Source organism: Lutra lutra, chromosome 2 (assembly GCF_902655055.1).
Source record: "Lutra lutra chromosome 2, mLutLut1.2, whole genome shotgun sequence".
NCBI lineage: Eukaryota > Metazoa > Chordata > Mammalia > Carnivora > Mustelidae > Lutra > Lutra lutra.
The window spans coordinates 30594806-30610004 of NC_062279.1; the positions used below are offsets into that span (position 1 = coordinate 30594806).

Genomic DNA, 15199 nt, shown 5'->3' on the forward strand with positions numbered 1-15199 from the left:
GCGCTTTCCTTTGTAGACATGAGTAGAAAGGGGAGGAGCATGAGACCTGAATTGTAGTCTTGACTCTGAAATTAATTTTGGTGTGACTCCAGGAAGATTATTTTTACCTCCTGGGACCTTTTTTCTTCTAGGACAAAATAAAATTCACGGGCAAGTCCTGCCTCAGCTCCAACACTTAGTAAATGAAAAATTTAGATCTAATTATTCTTGAGATTATAGTTCATCTCTGCATGAAAGCCTAAATCCTTTCACTCCTTGTAATTTCTGAAATGCATAGAAAAGAAGCAAGTCATTCTTAAACAGATCTGAACCTAGCAACATATTGTGTGATTTATGATGGAAGATTTTGGAGACCAAGTGACAAGATCCTTTTATCTTATGACTGTTAAATTCGTATTTTTAAAGTAATAAAAATTGTAACAATGCAGAAAAACTGTCCACCCCTTGGACTGAGAAGCAGCAGAAAAATAGGAGGCTGGCGTTTGATTTTAAATAGGATACTTCTGCTTCTGTGAGCATTATAAGGCTTATGACCTTACAACAGCATTGCCAGTTAAGTGACTCCCTCAGAATGCCAAATCAGCTCTGACAACTGCATATATTTTTATTCCTGTTCTTTTTCCTTTTGGTGCAACTTTGTATTTTCATTTTGATCAGCAGCAATTAGCGAGAATTACGTAGACTCTAAGGAAAATGCATATTGTAAGATGTTTCCTCTGGATGAACTCTTCTCAAATTTACAAATTTGGAGTATATTTAAAAGTAGGTCACTTCAGATAATTCCCTTCCTGAAGCTTCCTTGATTCCACGTGAGTTGTGAGGGTTTATTTTATAGAAGGCTTTATAGGATGTTTCAGAGTCTCTTGAGCGGATGGTACTGTCTTATAAGTAATTCATAAGTGCCTTCCTGTGTGAACCATCTCATGTTCAACAGGTTCTGTCTGAAGCAGAAGATGGAAAAATCAAAGTAACAAGTTCCAGAGCATTTGTAAAAGTGATGGGTTGTGCCGTACAGTGCATTTCTGGATTGATTTGGGGATTCGTTTATAGAGTCAGCTGACAAGGAAGTGAAACAAATAGCTAATGCCTAAGTGTAAATCAAGTTTAATTACTTCCATGTTTGAAACCGTACTGACTTTGTATTACACGGACATTGATTATCAGAGATGTTTCTCCATGATGTTTAATTTCTCTTACCGCAACAAGGTATATAGCCTTTATTATTTTCCTTAAGTAACATTATATACGTGCTCACAAAAGTGCCGATTGTCCCTTGCATTTTTGTTACACTTGCCGTAAGACTTGAGGATAAAGCAAACAAAAATTCTCTCTTAGCCCTGGTGCTCTGTCATGTGATCTTAACTTAGAGCAGTGAATATTAATGAAACAAGCAAAGCTATTTGTTCAAGGTAACTAATCCAGCCTGTATTGCTGTAGTAAACATTACGACCGACTCTCCGTATATTATCAAAGTTAAGTCCCTATAAGGATAATTTTCTTTCTTTCTATGATGCATATACGCACACACTAACATTATTTGTGTTTATTCACACAAAGACAACTCTTATCTGGCATACCCATGCCTTTCACATGTTTTCCCATAGTTAATTCATCTCTGTTTAGGAGAGTTTCCGTATCGATGCATTGATTCAACAGTACGTGGTGATTTCTGTGTGCCAGGCATGTTCTAGGCAAAAGGGATATAGTGATGGAAACAGAGACAAGTGCTTGGCCTTATGGGATTGACATTCAGGCAGTGAATTTAAGCCACTTCATAAAAAAACACACTGCATAGAACATACAGATAATTCAGAATAACTGCCACTTTCTCCCTCATCCTTTGCTCCTATTTCCAGTATATTCTAAATAGGGGAATGGGATAGAGTTGAACAAAGAGAAATAATACTTTCAGTGTATAAAATGAGATAGAGTTGTAAGTCTTGACTCATTTTCTCATAAAATGTCTTTTGAAACACTCAGTGACATATCAGTTGATTATATCTTTATTCATGCTCCTGAGTTCCTCAGGATGCAGTGTTACATCATCAACATTAATTCAGAGTTCGGAGTTAGTTAATGACTTTCAGAGATTTACTGCCACGTGACCTACCGAGATTTTTGTAGACGAAAGGGCAACCTAAATGTACCCAAGTCTCATTATTTTAGTGCAGTCCACTAGTAAAACTGGTCAGGCGGAACATATTTTCCTTTTAAAATTAAATGTTGGAGAAGCTGAAACTGTGGTGGGTGTCCAAGAGTTATTCTTTTTCGTTATTGAGTTAGAATTCACATAACCGAAAATCACTCTGATGTGAGTGAGTCACTAATATTTATCACAATGTTGTGCAACCATCTCCAACTGCTTCCAGAACATGTCCAGTGTAATTTTAAAAGAAAGATGACTTAAAAATAAAAAATAAGATAAACTCTGTTTGTATATAACTAACGATTTTTACTTATGGGGAGTGAGACACCGGTTCTCTCAAAGTAAAGAAAACTTATAAGTCTCCCATTTAATAGAGATACCTTTCTATATATAAAATTCTCACATCCTCTTCTTTGAGGTCATGTACTATGTCTTGAGCAATAGAGGATCTCAACCCATAAAGAACAAAATGTACCAGAGTGAATCAATCATCTCGTTACAAAATGAGAACATAAGACCCACGGTCAATACCAAATATTTGATACAGCATCTCATAAAATACTTCTTAAAATTAAGTTGGATTGTCTTCTCTGAGAAAATTTTCACTGGGTAAGAATAAAGTATAATAAAAAACAAAACAAAACAAAACAAAAAAAGAATAAAGTATAGTCAGAGTCTTTGCTCGCCTTCAAGACTGGAGAGAAAACTCTTACCCTGTAAGGTAGAATGAGTTTCATATCCCCCATTTAGTTTTATGAATAATGTAGAAGAACATCAGATAGCACATGGATTTGGTTTACCCTCAGAGAACTTTTCTGTTCAGTTGAAGAGAGAATAATTACAGGAACAGTAGTTAAGTTTTGGTTTATTCCCAGTTTTCCATCCACTGCAAGGATCTGTGGTGGTTAAGCATGAAGCATAGTTGTAACAGAGTTTCACTAGGATAATACAGATTCTCAAAAGGCATATTTAGGAACAATCAGAAAAATTTGGTAAGGATGTACCTGAACTGAACACTAAAAGATTGGAAAAAATGAACAAGAGTACAGGAGGTATTTTGAATAATTAGACAGATGTGAAGAAAGTTCGCCCATTTATTAGAGGGGACATAATCTATGTAATTCAATTTCAGTTAAAAATAAAAACCAAACGAAATGTATGTACTGAATGGATAACACAGCTCTAGACTTGAGACAGCCAGATAGTGATAGACCTGGCCTTCAAAGAAATTATATTCTTCAGTCTTATACCTATGGCATAATTAAATAATAGCACAGATTGTGAAGATGTGCCCCCTTAGTGGTACAGTTAGGAAAATGTTGGGTCCATGACTTGGAATCACAGAAAGGCTCCAGGGAGGAGTTGGGGCCACCTGGAGAATGACTTTCAACTGAATGGGAAGAGGCTAGGGGATGCATTTGAGTACTCTGTCTTCTCCATAGGAGAAACTTACATAGCAGTAAGTTTTTAAGGTTAGCTTTAGAACGTGAAGCGTTCTTGTGAAAACTGTGATTTCGTAATTCATTAGCAAATACATAAATCATTACATTTTATCCATAGTCCTCTCCAATGACTATAATTTAGAAACAGAATTATCCTGGGGGGCCTGGGTGGCTCGGTCAGTTGAGTGTCTGGTTGGTTTTGCCTGAGGTCATGATCTCCTGGGTCATGGGATGGAGTTCCGAGGTCCAGCTCCGTGCTCAGCAGGAAATCTGCTTGGGATTCTCTCCCTCTGCCCTTCCCCCCAGCTTGTGCTCATGCATGTTCTCTCTCTCTCTTTCTCTAAATAAATAAATAAATCTTAAAAAACAAAAAGAAGAAATGAAATTATCCCAGTCATTGTGGTACTAGACACCACAAAGTAGAATCTATGTTTTTATCCATAAAATTCAGGAGCAAGGATAAGCTTTTTCAGAGATAAACATTTTCAGAGTGAAAGAGCTAAAATACAGAAAAAAAAATGGAAAAGAGAAAAGAAATTTGGGTGATATGGCCAAAGGCGAACTGGCATTTACCATCCTCTTTCATCTGCCAGAACTGTGCTAAATACTTTTGATAATAAAATAAATAAAATAAATGCTGAACCCAATAGCCTGAAGTAGCAAAGGAATTTGAGTATATCTGAGGATATAATGGGATTTTTTTTTCTTCATTGAAGCTGGCTTAGAAGAAAGCTGGAATATTATGAAAGTGGATCAGAAATACACGTGTATTTTCATTTTCTTTTGCCAAATTCCATTCTGTATTACCCCATTTCCTCCTGTCCCAGGTCAGCTTTCTAACATTTACTTCCTTACCTTCTGCGGTGGATGAATTATGGTGGCAAAATCTTTGTCACTGCCCCATCAAGACTTACTCCCCTCCCCCCATCCCCATCCTGCTTCCCAGTAGGAGGCAATGGAAATAACCCATGTATCCTGCAGATTCAGTCTGTGGGAGGACTGGCACCTTGTGCTTCCTCCATCTTGGGATGCTTCTGCTCAGAACCCAGCCACTGTGCTGTGAGAAGCCCAAGCCACAGGGCGAGGTGCTAGGTTGGTGCACCCTCCTTGGGCTCCCCGGGGACATCTGGCATCAGCTGCTGGTCATGTGAGTGAGTGGAGTCTTCAGTATTTCAGCCCAGTTGTACCCCGGCTGAGGGCAGCCCCAGCTGACATCAAATGGAGCAGAAGAACCAGTCAGCTGAACCCAGTCAGCCCGCAGACTCGTGAGCTAGAATACAACCCTTGTTCTTGTTGTTGTTGTTTTTAAAGGTTTTATTTATTTATTTGACAGACAGAGATCACAAGCAGGCAGAGAGAGAGTGGGAAGCAGGCTCCCCGCGGAGCAGAGAGCCCGATGTGGGGCTCGATCCCAGGACCCTGGGATCATGACCTGAGCCGAAGGCAGAGGCTTTAACCCACTGAGCCATCCAGGCTCCCCCAACCCTTGTTTTTTAAAGCTATTTCAGGGCAGTGTGTTTCACAGAAGTAGGTAACTGAGGGAGCTTTCCGGAGAAAATGCTGGAACTGAAACTGTGGAGGAGCTCGTTCACTTTCCATTATAAATAGGGTCACATTTCAATAGCCTGTGCTTGATCCTTAGAACTTCTGGGTATCACCAGGCAAAATTTTAGAAAGCTCTTATTTTGGCAATGTTGCCCTTTAAGTTTGTTTACAAAGTTTTTTTCATTGTTAACGCTTTCTGGTTCCCTTATTCTCCCATTGAAATGATAGGTAAGCAATATAGAATCAGATGCATTATTTTGATTAAAAAGAAAAGCAGTATTTTTCAGCAGAAATAGCATGAGTCGGACTTTTGTTCAGATCTTGGCCCTGTCACTTAATAGCTTTGTGACTGTGACCAAAGCTGCCTGAGTCTGTTTCTTTCTTTTCTTTTCTTTTTTTTGAAGATTTTATTTATTTATTTGACAGACAGAGATCACAAGTAGGCAGAGAGGCAGGCAGAGAGAGAGGAGGAAGCAGGCTCCCTGCTGAGCAGAGAGCCCGATGCAGGACTTGATCCTAGGACCTTGAGATTATGACCTGAGCCAAAGGCAGAGGCTTAACCCACTGAGCCACCCAGGCGCCCCTCTTTTTTTTTTTTTTGAAGATAATATGTACTATACAGGGTTAGTGAAGATAAGAAATAAGACGTGTTAACAACCTAGCAGAGTGCCCGGCATAAAGGTGGAGCTCTATAAATGTAGCTTCTGTTGTGATGAACGAGGTGGTAATGTGATTTTTTTTTTTAAGATTTTATTTATTTATTTGTCAGAGAGAGAGAGAGAGCACAGGCAGACAGAGTGTCAGAGGGAGAAGCAGGATCCCTGCAGAGCAAGGAGCCCGATGCGGGACTCGATCCCAAGACGCTGGGATCATGACCTGAGCCGAAGGCAGCCGCTTAACCAACTGAGCCACCCAGGCGTCCCGGTAATGTGATTTTTAAAAGGTAGCAAATTCTGGCTCATGTTAATATTTTATTTTTTTTTAAAGATTTTATTTATTTATTTGACAGACAGAGATCACAAGCAAGTAGAGAGGCAGGCAGAGAGAGAGTGGGAAGCAGGCTCACTACCGAGCAGAGAGCCCGATGTGGGGCTCAATCCCAGGACCCTGGGTTCATGACCTAGCAGAAGGCAGACTTGAACACACAGAGCCACCCAGGTGCCCCTCATGTTAATTTTTTAAAGGGACACAGAAATATGGGTGCTCCTGGGCTTTATTGGGTTGGATCCTGAAAGATTAAAGTGTTGTATCCTTGGAGTTCTTCCTCCAAATAGCTATGTTTCATCCAAAGGAAATTCTGATCCCTCTCTGACTGACACCACCCTTCCTCACTTCTTTCCTGCTATAGGGGATTCGATTAAGGGTTAAAGGCAACCTTCTGCTCCTAGTCCCTAGGGGGACACTAATGAAGATTTTTTTTTTCTTTACCTCCTGTACCCCGTACCTCAGTTACATTCACCTTCTGATTTGGTGGGAAACAACTTTACGGGATGCTGGCTTTCTGTAAGCCTCTTTTTTTTTTTTTTAAAGATTTTATTTGTCAGAGAGAGAGAGAGAGGGAGGGAGAACACAAGCAGGCAGAGAGGCAGGCAGAGGCAGAGAGAGAAGCAGGCTCCCCACTGAACAAGGAGCCCGATGCAGGACTCGATCCCAGGACCCTGGGATCATGACCTGAGCCGAAGGCAGCGGCTTAACCAACTGAGCCACCCAGGCGCCCCTCTGTAAGCCTCTCTTAGCTTCAAGGTGCCATGGGGCTCTTGGAACACCTCTCCTGGGAGGACACATACACACCCCACAGTCTGATGTGTGTAGTCCAGGGTAAAGAACCAGTGTGGCAGCCCACAGGATTTTGTCTCACTGTTTTGTCCTAGTCTTTGTAGGATACAATGTTTTCCTTTCTAAATGTTGGGTGTCTTGAGGATGACAAGTAGAGCAGAGCCCGATAATTTCTTTGCAGAATATGTTTGCTCTGAGTGATTAAGGTGAGGTGAGTAGTTGTTGGTACAGGCTGAGGACCACTTTTTGTAACTCTGGGTTACTATCCTGGGTTTCTTCTCTTACCTGCCCGACACGGGCTGCCTGAACCCCATTTTGATTTTTGAAACCTGGATAATTGATGATCGGCTGTGGACAAAATGTCAATGTATTATACTTGAGTGTTGGTTTGGGTTGGGACAGAAGTGAGGAGGTAGGGACCATGTATTTAAACTGGGTGATCTGTAAAGGAATTATAAAGTACCCTAATTTAGTGCAAACATTTACTTTGCTTAATTGGTTTTGCATATTTACATGAATATTGATTATTAAAATGTTAATACCTCTCAGTATGAATACTGTAAATGCTGAAATGTGGATTTCCTATCATAGGAAATTTCATGTCCATTGTTAGAATCTTTTTTTTTTTTTTAAAGATTTTATTTATTTATTTGACAGAGATCATAAGTAGGCAGAGAGAGAGGAGGAAGCAGGCTCCCAGCTGAGCAGAGAGCCCCATGCCGGGCTCGATCCCATGACCCTGGGATCATGACCTGAGCCGAAGGAGGAGGCTTTAACCCACTGAGCCACCCAGGCGCCCCCGTCACTGTTAGAATCTTTAAGAAAACCCTCACTACTTTAAAATCAAGTAGTAAATGGGGCACCTGGTTGGCTCAGCCAGTTGAGCTTCTGACTCCTGGTTTCAGCTCAGGTCATGAACTCAGGTTCCTGAGATGCAGCCCCACATTGGACTCCCCGCTGAGTGTGGAGCCTGCTTGGGAGTCTCTCCCTCTGCCCCTTCCCCGGCTCGTGCTCTCCCTCCTCCCCTCTCTAAAATAAACAAATTAATTTGAAAAAAAAATGTTAAAGCTAGAAAGGCATAAGATCTTATTTTAAGTATTATTTTAAAATACTGGTTATTGGTATATAAGTGCGGGTCAGGGGGAGAATAAGTCATTTTGCCCATCAGCTTGTCACAATCATAATTACAATTAGGCACATCGTTTCAGGCTTTTTGTAGTTGTTACTGCAAACACATTTTGAGATTTAACGTCCTTCACATCATTTATAGTTATGGGCCGATCTCATTTTGAAAGAAATGATAATATTCTTATGGCTGCATGCCCACTTAAAGCTGAAAACTATTTCAGAGCAGCGGAGATGGTGCCGTGCAAAATATAATGTGCTTAAAGCAGACTTTCTCGGACTTGAGCTCTAGATTTATTGCTTCTGGGATGCCTAGGATGGTTGTGTAGTACAGATTTAGAGAGAGTTTTTAAGACTCTTACTGACAGAGGTGAGCAAAATGGTTCCTTGGCAACCATTCGGGTGTGAGGCCACAGCGACGCACGCAGGGATTAAAGGTTCCGACGCGCGCGCTGTGAACGGACACGCGAGCTCCGGAGGCTCAGGGAATCCTGTACTCCCTGTTAGAGACGGCGTTTCTTCCGGCCTTTTAATGGCTGCTGTTTTAAAAGGGGGAGAAAAACCTGCGTTGAAACTATCTGTAAGGTAAAGCTACTGAAACTTAACCCAGAAGGCATGGTCGTGTGGAAAACTCTCCTTAATCCTTGCAGTGTGGTTCTAGCTGAGGACATGTGGTGTCTATTACAGCAACCGGGGAATTTCAAACCTCTGCAGTGTGGGGTCACAGTGAAGGCTAATTTCAAAATGAAGTGGTAGCCTTTGCTCCCTTTGTAGCGCTCTTTACCAGTGTTTCTTATTAGCTTGACATTAGTCTAGGGCTGCTGCGGGTGGGAAGAGGAAATGGAAGTTTAAATGGGACCAGAGTGGGGATTCATGAACACCTCTCCCCTTGCCTAGCAACCCCCCTGCCCCAACGTAGATAGTCTCCCCACTTCAACCTGGGTGTTGCAAAGTCTTCCAGGATCCTGGGGAACAGGGCTGAAGGCAGAGCTGTCCATGGTTTGAAAAAAAATGTTCTAACTGTTGGTTGGAAATCAGGTAATAACAGTCCTCTTGGTGAACAAAACTTATTAGAGGGCAGGGGAAGGAATGCTCTCTCTCCGCGGCAGGCAAGAAGAAATTGCTGTTGAAAAGCTTACCTCTCTAGGGAGGAATCAGATATCAGACTTTGCCAAGCCTCAGGTCCAACCCATAAGGTCCCACCTACATCCCCCGCCCCATCCCAGCTTTGTTAGATTGCTAGCATCGATCGCAGGCTTTTTCTGACCCAACAGTGGGTGAAGGAAAGAGAGCCGGCAAGACTGAAAGCAAGCAAGGTGGGGGTGGAGAACTGGGGCCGCTTTTTTGTAGAGAGAAAGTGAAAAGGAAGAAAAGGGGTGGGGGCCACGGGGACCAAGTGTAACCGGTGCCTGCCTGCTTCTCTTTGATTTGATGGCCTTTATTCCTCCTAATTGGATAAAATAGGAAGTCACTGGCAGTCCTGCATTGCTGGGTATACTGATTTTACTCAGACCAGCCAGCAGCTCTGGAGTGCGGACAGAGGGAGGAGGGAGGAAAGAGAGAGAGAGGAAGAGAGAGAGGGAGGGAGAGGAAAGGAGAGAGAGAACGTCTTTGGATGAGGAGGGGAAAGGAAGAGAAAGAGACTATGAAGCAGGGCAGCGCCGCAGAGGAAGAAAGTGAATGAGCGCTCAAGAAGGACAAAGAGGAGTGGTTGGGGGGTGGGGGTGGAGGCAGGGCGGGGAGGGGAGTCACCGCCCCTCCGGGGCCGCACTCTTCCCCTCGGATCCCTCTGTGATGATCCTGTTTGCGGTGATGCTCCGAGGGCAGGCACCTGCTGCTCTGTAATGATTCAGCCTGCTTCAGCCGTCGCGTTCACACAGCAGGATGCTGTTGCTACTGTCACTGCTGCCTCTCCTGCCGCCGCCGCTGCTGCCGCCGCCGCCGCTGGTCCTGCTTTTGCTTTTACTTCTCCTGCATGACAGTTGTTTCCTCCATCTAAGCAGACACCAGCTTCAGATGCTCGAGGTGAGAAACATGCCTTTCAGTTTGGGCTACTGGTTTACCTAATTGACCCACCGCCGGCTCTGTTTCTGTTTTGGCCCCCAGCCCTCTCTCTCGACCAGCCGGGATGGTTTGGAGAAGCATTTGAAAGAACTACCAAAGTGGCCCAGGGACAGCAGTCACGAATTACAGTCGACTTTTATTTGGTAGTTGCTAGAGGGTTTTTTTTGTTTTTTTGTTTTTTTGTTTTTTTTTTTCTCCTCCTTCCTTCCTCCTGAACTCCTCTTGCTTTTGATAATGGCCTTGGACTTGGAAGACTTATCGATTTCCCCCTGTAAGATGCTGTATCATTTGGTTGGGGGGGGCTCTGCATGGTAATGGACCATGAGAGAGGCCAGGCCTTCTGGAGGTGAGCCGATGGAGATTTATTCCCCAGACATGTCCGAGGGAGCTGCCGAGAGGTCCTCCAGCCCCTCCACTCAGCTGAGTGCAGACCCATCTCTTGACGGGCTTCCGGCAGCCGAAGACATGCCAGAGACCCAGACCGACGATGGGAGAAGCCCTGGACTCGTGGGCCTGGCAGTTCCCTGCTGTGTCTGCCTGGAAGCCGAGCGCCTGAGAGGTTGTCTCAACTCTGAGAAAATCTGCATTGTCCCCATTCTGGCTTGTCTAGTCAGCCTCTGCCTCTGCATCGCCGGTCTCAAGTGGGTGTTCGTGGACAAGATATTCGAGTATGACTCTCCTACTCACCTTGACCCTGGGGGGTTAGGCCAGGACCCTATTATTTCTCTGGATCCAACTGCTGCGTCAGCCGTGTGGGTAGCATCTGAGGCGTACACTTCACCTGTCTCTAGGGCTCCATCTGAAACTGAGGTTCAAGTTACACTGCAAGTTGACAATGCTGCTGTGTCCTCCCAACACGCAGCGGTCCCCACCCCGAAGAATCGAATCTTTGCTGTTTCTTTCCTGCCATCCACTGCACCGTCCTTCCCTTTCCCCACACGGAACCCTGAGGTGAGAACACCCAAGTCAGCAACTCAGCCACAAACAACAGAAACTAATCTCCAAACTGCTCCTAAACTTTGTAAGTAGAGAGAGAGAGAGAGATGATGATGAATAATGGAAACGGGTGGGCTTGAGGCACTAAAAGGCGTTCTCTAGCGCACAGGGAGCTGTTTCCTTGTCCTCTGTTTTAATTGCATGGTTTTGTTGAAGCGCATCATGTGACTGGAACGCTTGGGGTGGCCTTGAAGAGATGAGTAAAATGATCTTGCCGACTGCTGGCATGAGGCAGTGTTCCCTCCAGCCGGATGGCTCACGGGCTGGGTGGGGGGACCCGCAACTTGAGCGTCTGCAAGTCATGCCTGAATGTCACTGCGATCCCATTGATTTCTAACACTTTTAAAAAATTAAGACCTCAGAGCGTCCTTTCTGTTTGACATAAGTGTGCCCTCCGTGGAGTGGCGTGTGTGGTTTCCATGTGTGTCTCGTGCTCAGGTGGCTTTCCATCACCCCTCCTCACCCTTCTGTTACCCTCTGCCTACCAGAGATCCCCTGCCACCTGGTATCTGCCTCCGTCCCTCCTTCCTGTTCCCTTCCCTGCTTTTTCTATCTTAATTGGCTCCTCCTGATATAGCCCATCTACCGTGCTCACCCCCCAGCCCCGGAGGCTCTCACTGTCCTGCCCAGATTAGAGTTTTGGCTACTGAGCCCTGACTGGGGGCAGCTTTATTTCCTTCAGGACGCAGTCCAAAGTTTGCATGAAGGGGTTTTTCCAAATTAGTTTTGTCTTCTGTAATCAAACGTTTAAAGAGCTTCCTTGGCAGTCGTTAAAAAGTACAAGATCCATTAGTAAGGTGCATCGTTTTGCTTTGTTTTTTTCCCAGACGTGTCATTTTTGCCCGTCAGACTGCAGCCGCGCAGTTTAATAACCTGTGAGGGAGGAAAGCCCACGCTCTTAAAACCATACAGAACAATGTGCTGCTGTCGCGACTGGGTCGCTGCGATGATGCTCGTACAATGGAAAGTTGATGGGGATGAAACCATGAGTAGTCAGATTGCCTCAAGCGTCAGTAGAGAGGGAGGAGTTTCCTCCAGCTTTTTTTTTTTTTTTTTTTTTTTTTTTTTTTGCTAAATGTTTCTGATTTATTTTCATTTCTCTGTCTTCTGCTACTTACTTCCTACCGTGGATGAATATTCCCTTAGTAGAAAAAGTAAAAGACGAGAGGATTTGGTTCTTAAGAACGTGTGTGAGATCTCTTAGAGTTGAGGGTAAGTGTTCCGTGATGACATACTCATCGCTTGTGTTTCCCTGTGGATGCTCAGTAAGGATAAAGGACATATTCCCCAGACGTTATGTTCCGAATGAGGGAGAGCCGTGGGATAGGGAAACACAGAAAACTTGACTTGTGCTTGTGATTCAGGATCGTTTCCTACACAGCAGCTTCAGTGGCAAAGATTAAAAGAGAGAGAGAGGCTTGTTTTTCAGGTGTAAAGGAGGAAAGAACGAACCTCCTTTCTGCAGACACGGCTTTGTATCTTTATCAAATCCCTGAAGCATCATTAAAGGTCTGACAGACATCACTGCATTCACCGCCTCTTCCCACCTGGCAAAGTGACCGGGAAATAATACCCAGATGAAATGACAGGCTATAAAAAGCACCTACAGATCCTGCAAAGAGAAGCAAAATTCACTGGGAAGACAAGGTTACCTTTTTGTCGTTATCGCTTGAAACTTGTCATTAATTAAAATGTGCTCAGAAAGGTTTAGTTGTCCGGAAAGAGAAAGAGGACCTTTGGGGGGAAAAAAAAGTCTATAATTTTGTCATCTTTGGGGGAAATAGAAAAGCAAACAAAGACCATCCAGTTACCTTTTCCTGATCTAGGACCATGTCAAAAAGTATGTTTTGACTATCTGAGAAATTATTTTTTAAGGTAAATTCTTCTACTAAGGGATCTCATTAGGGTATGCATTCCATATAGTTTCTCCCTTCTTTATTTTCGAGCTCAGGCATTGATTTTCTGGCATATGCACTGAGTGGAAAAGATTTACTGCTGTCTAAAAGCATCGCAGTGGCCAGTTCTGGCCAGAGACACAGCTGCGGCATTTTGAAGTGTGTTGGAGATCAGCCTGGAAAAGCAGCAGGGGAAGTAGTTTTCTCCTGAAAAGTTCGGGGTAGATGGTGCTTAATACTTTACAGCCTATGGGTTTTCTGTGTGGAAAACTCTGTGTTAATTTTTGGGGGGCTAGTGCCTGAAAACAATAAAAATACAAATATCCTAAAAATTATGAGTCTGGTTGTGGGGTTGTGGGGGGGGGAGGGAGACTGGTCCGGGGAGCTGTGTTTTCTGAGCCTCCTTTAAGTGGTTGCTTTGTTGTTTAAAGAGCTTGTAACCATCCACTAAGGAAAAGCCCAAAAAAAAAAAAAAAAAAAAAAAAAGCCTGGAATGAGACTGTCATTTTCTAACCTTGTTCACTTTTTTCCCCTTCAACTCCGAAAGTACTGCTTAGTCACAGGAAGATCCAGAGCCTTAAGATGGTATACATCTTAAGATGACGTTATCATATCTGAAACATGCTTCTCAGCGGTTTCAAGTCCATACTCTCCCTTTCCTGTCTGTCTGAGCATGTTCAGCATATTATGCACAGAGCTGTAGCCTTCAAGGTCATAGTCTGTGGAGGGCTAATTGATTCTTCTTTATCCTGGAGCCTAAGAGAGTGGAAGAGAGACAATCCTAGTAATTGTGTCTGCTCTGTTATTCCCCAACCAATCTACCTTCTAGTATTAGGCTTTTATTCTATAAACACTGAAATTACTCCCCTTCCTGCTGACTCTTTTAAAATTAAAACGTTCTTTGTCTTTATTGTAATAAAAAGCAATATATAATGTTTTCAGTTGCCTATAGGAATAGTGGTTACATCAGGTTTTCTAAAATGGGCATTTCTCTCATAAGGTAATATAATTTCATGTTTTCACCAGATTAATCTATGCATACATCTAGATCTCAGGAGATCTAATGCAGGATTGGAAATCTATATATATACTTTTTTTTTTAATTTGAAGTTTTTCTGTGTTTGGTTAGTGGTTCCCCACTATTATATCTTTATATGCCATGGTAATTGTTAAGTTTTTACTTCTCACTGGGGCACATGATACTTGAACCATTAATTTGTTTTCTTTGCCTGGGCTTTAAAGATTTTTCTTAACCTTTATTTATATGGGAAGAACTGACTCTGGGAGATTGCAAACTTAGGTTACTGTAAAAAGAGCTGATTAATTAAATTGTCGCATGGAACCAAAGTGCCGTCTTGTAAGAAAATGTATTTCTGGATGGAAGAGCCTGCTTGACAACACAGTCCGTAGAGTAAGAGTGTGTTAGTATTTTCATCTTAGGCCAAATTTGTTTTGCTTTGTCTTAAATCTCTTTGTACTGGGTTGCACGGCAAACCATTGTTACCACAGTGACAACACAAATCACAACCATTTGCAGAAGCCCAGTGTGATTACTTGAATATACCAAAGGATTTCTTCCTTTCAGTTTAAAAGTGGCATTTATTTTAAGCCCAAGAGATTCTTCTAGGTCCTTGCAACTGTAATCTTAGGTATCTCAGAGTGGTGATTTCAGATAACTTTTCTCCACTTTAACCAAACTTATTTAAAGCCCAAGACATTTTAAAAACTGGGAGAAAGTGAAAGATCCTCGACCAAACCCAAATAATTTGATCAATTCACTGGTGAGGAGGAAATCCAGGGTCTGAAAGATTTAATGACATTCTTTTACGAAAATGCACAACATTCTGCAAGGTTTAGTGAAATCCAAAATAGTAGGAAACAGAGGAGTGTCCTGTCCCCCAGAATTTAAACCCACACGTGGCATTTTTCTCCTGTCAGCTTTTCCCCGGTCCAGAGAGAATAGGACTGGAGACCAACTCTGGTGGCTTCAGTGGCATCCAACGAACAGGGATGTTTTTCAAGTGGGACCATTGATCGAGCATGTATAGTTCAGACTATTAAATTCAATCTCCTTCCTGCCTTCTTGTTTTGCTTTTATTAAACTTTCAGTAGTGCTCATCTTTTCCCTTTTTATTTGATCATCCGTACAGCATCCGGCTCGCTGTTGATAACAGATCGGGTTTTGCAGGGCGGGCTCTTGGCCGACATGG

General features: G+C 43.0%; 1 protein-coding gene across 12 annotated transcripts in view; it reads left to right on the forward strand.

Annotated features, from left to right (window-relative positions):
• NRG1 (neuregulin 1) overlaps nt 1-15199 on the forward strand; it is a 228900-nt gene that overhangs the window by 94904 nt on the left and 118797 nt on the right. For 2 of the 12 annotated variants that reach the window (XM_047716939.1, XM_047716944.1), the window contains exon 1: nt 9324-11119. The exons of 6 other annotated variants lie outside the window; for them this stretch is intronic. In XM_047716939.1, the coding sequence (XP_047572895.1) occupies nt 10420-11119 (700 nt within the window). In that variant the 5' untranslated portion in view covers nt 9324-10419. Of the gene's footprint in view, nt 1-9307; nt 11120-15199 lie in introns of those variants that run through there. 4 more of the 12 variants (XM_047716952.1, XM_047716946.1, XM_047716948.1 and 1 more) reach the window with 4 other exon arrangements.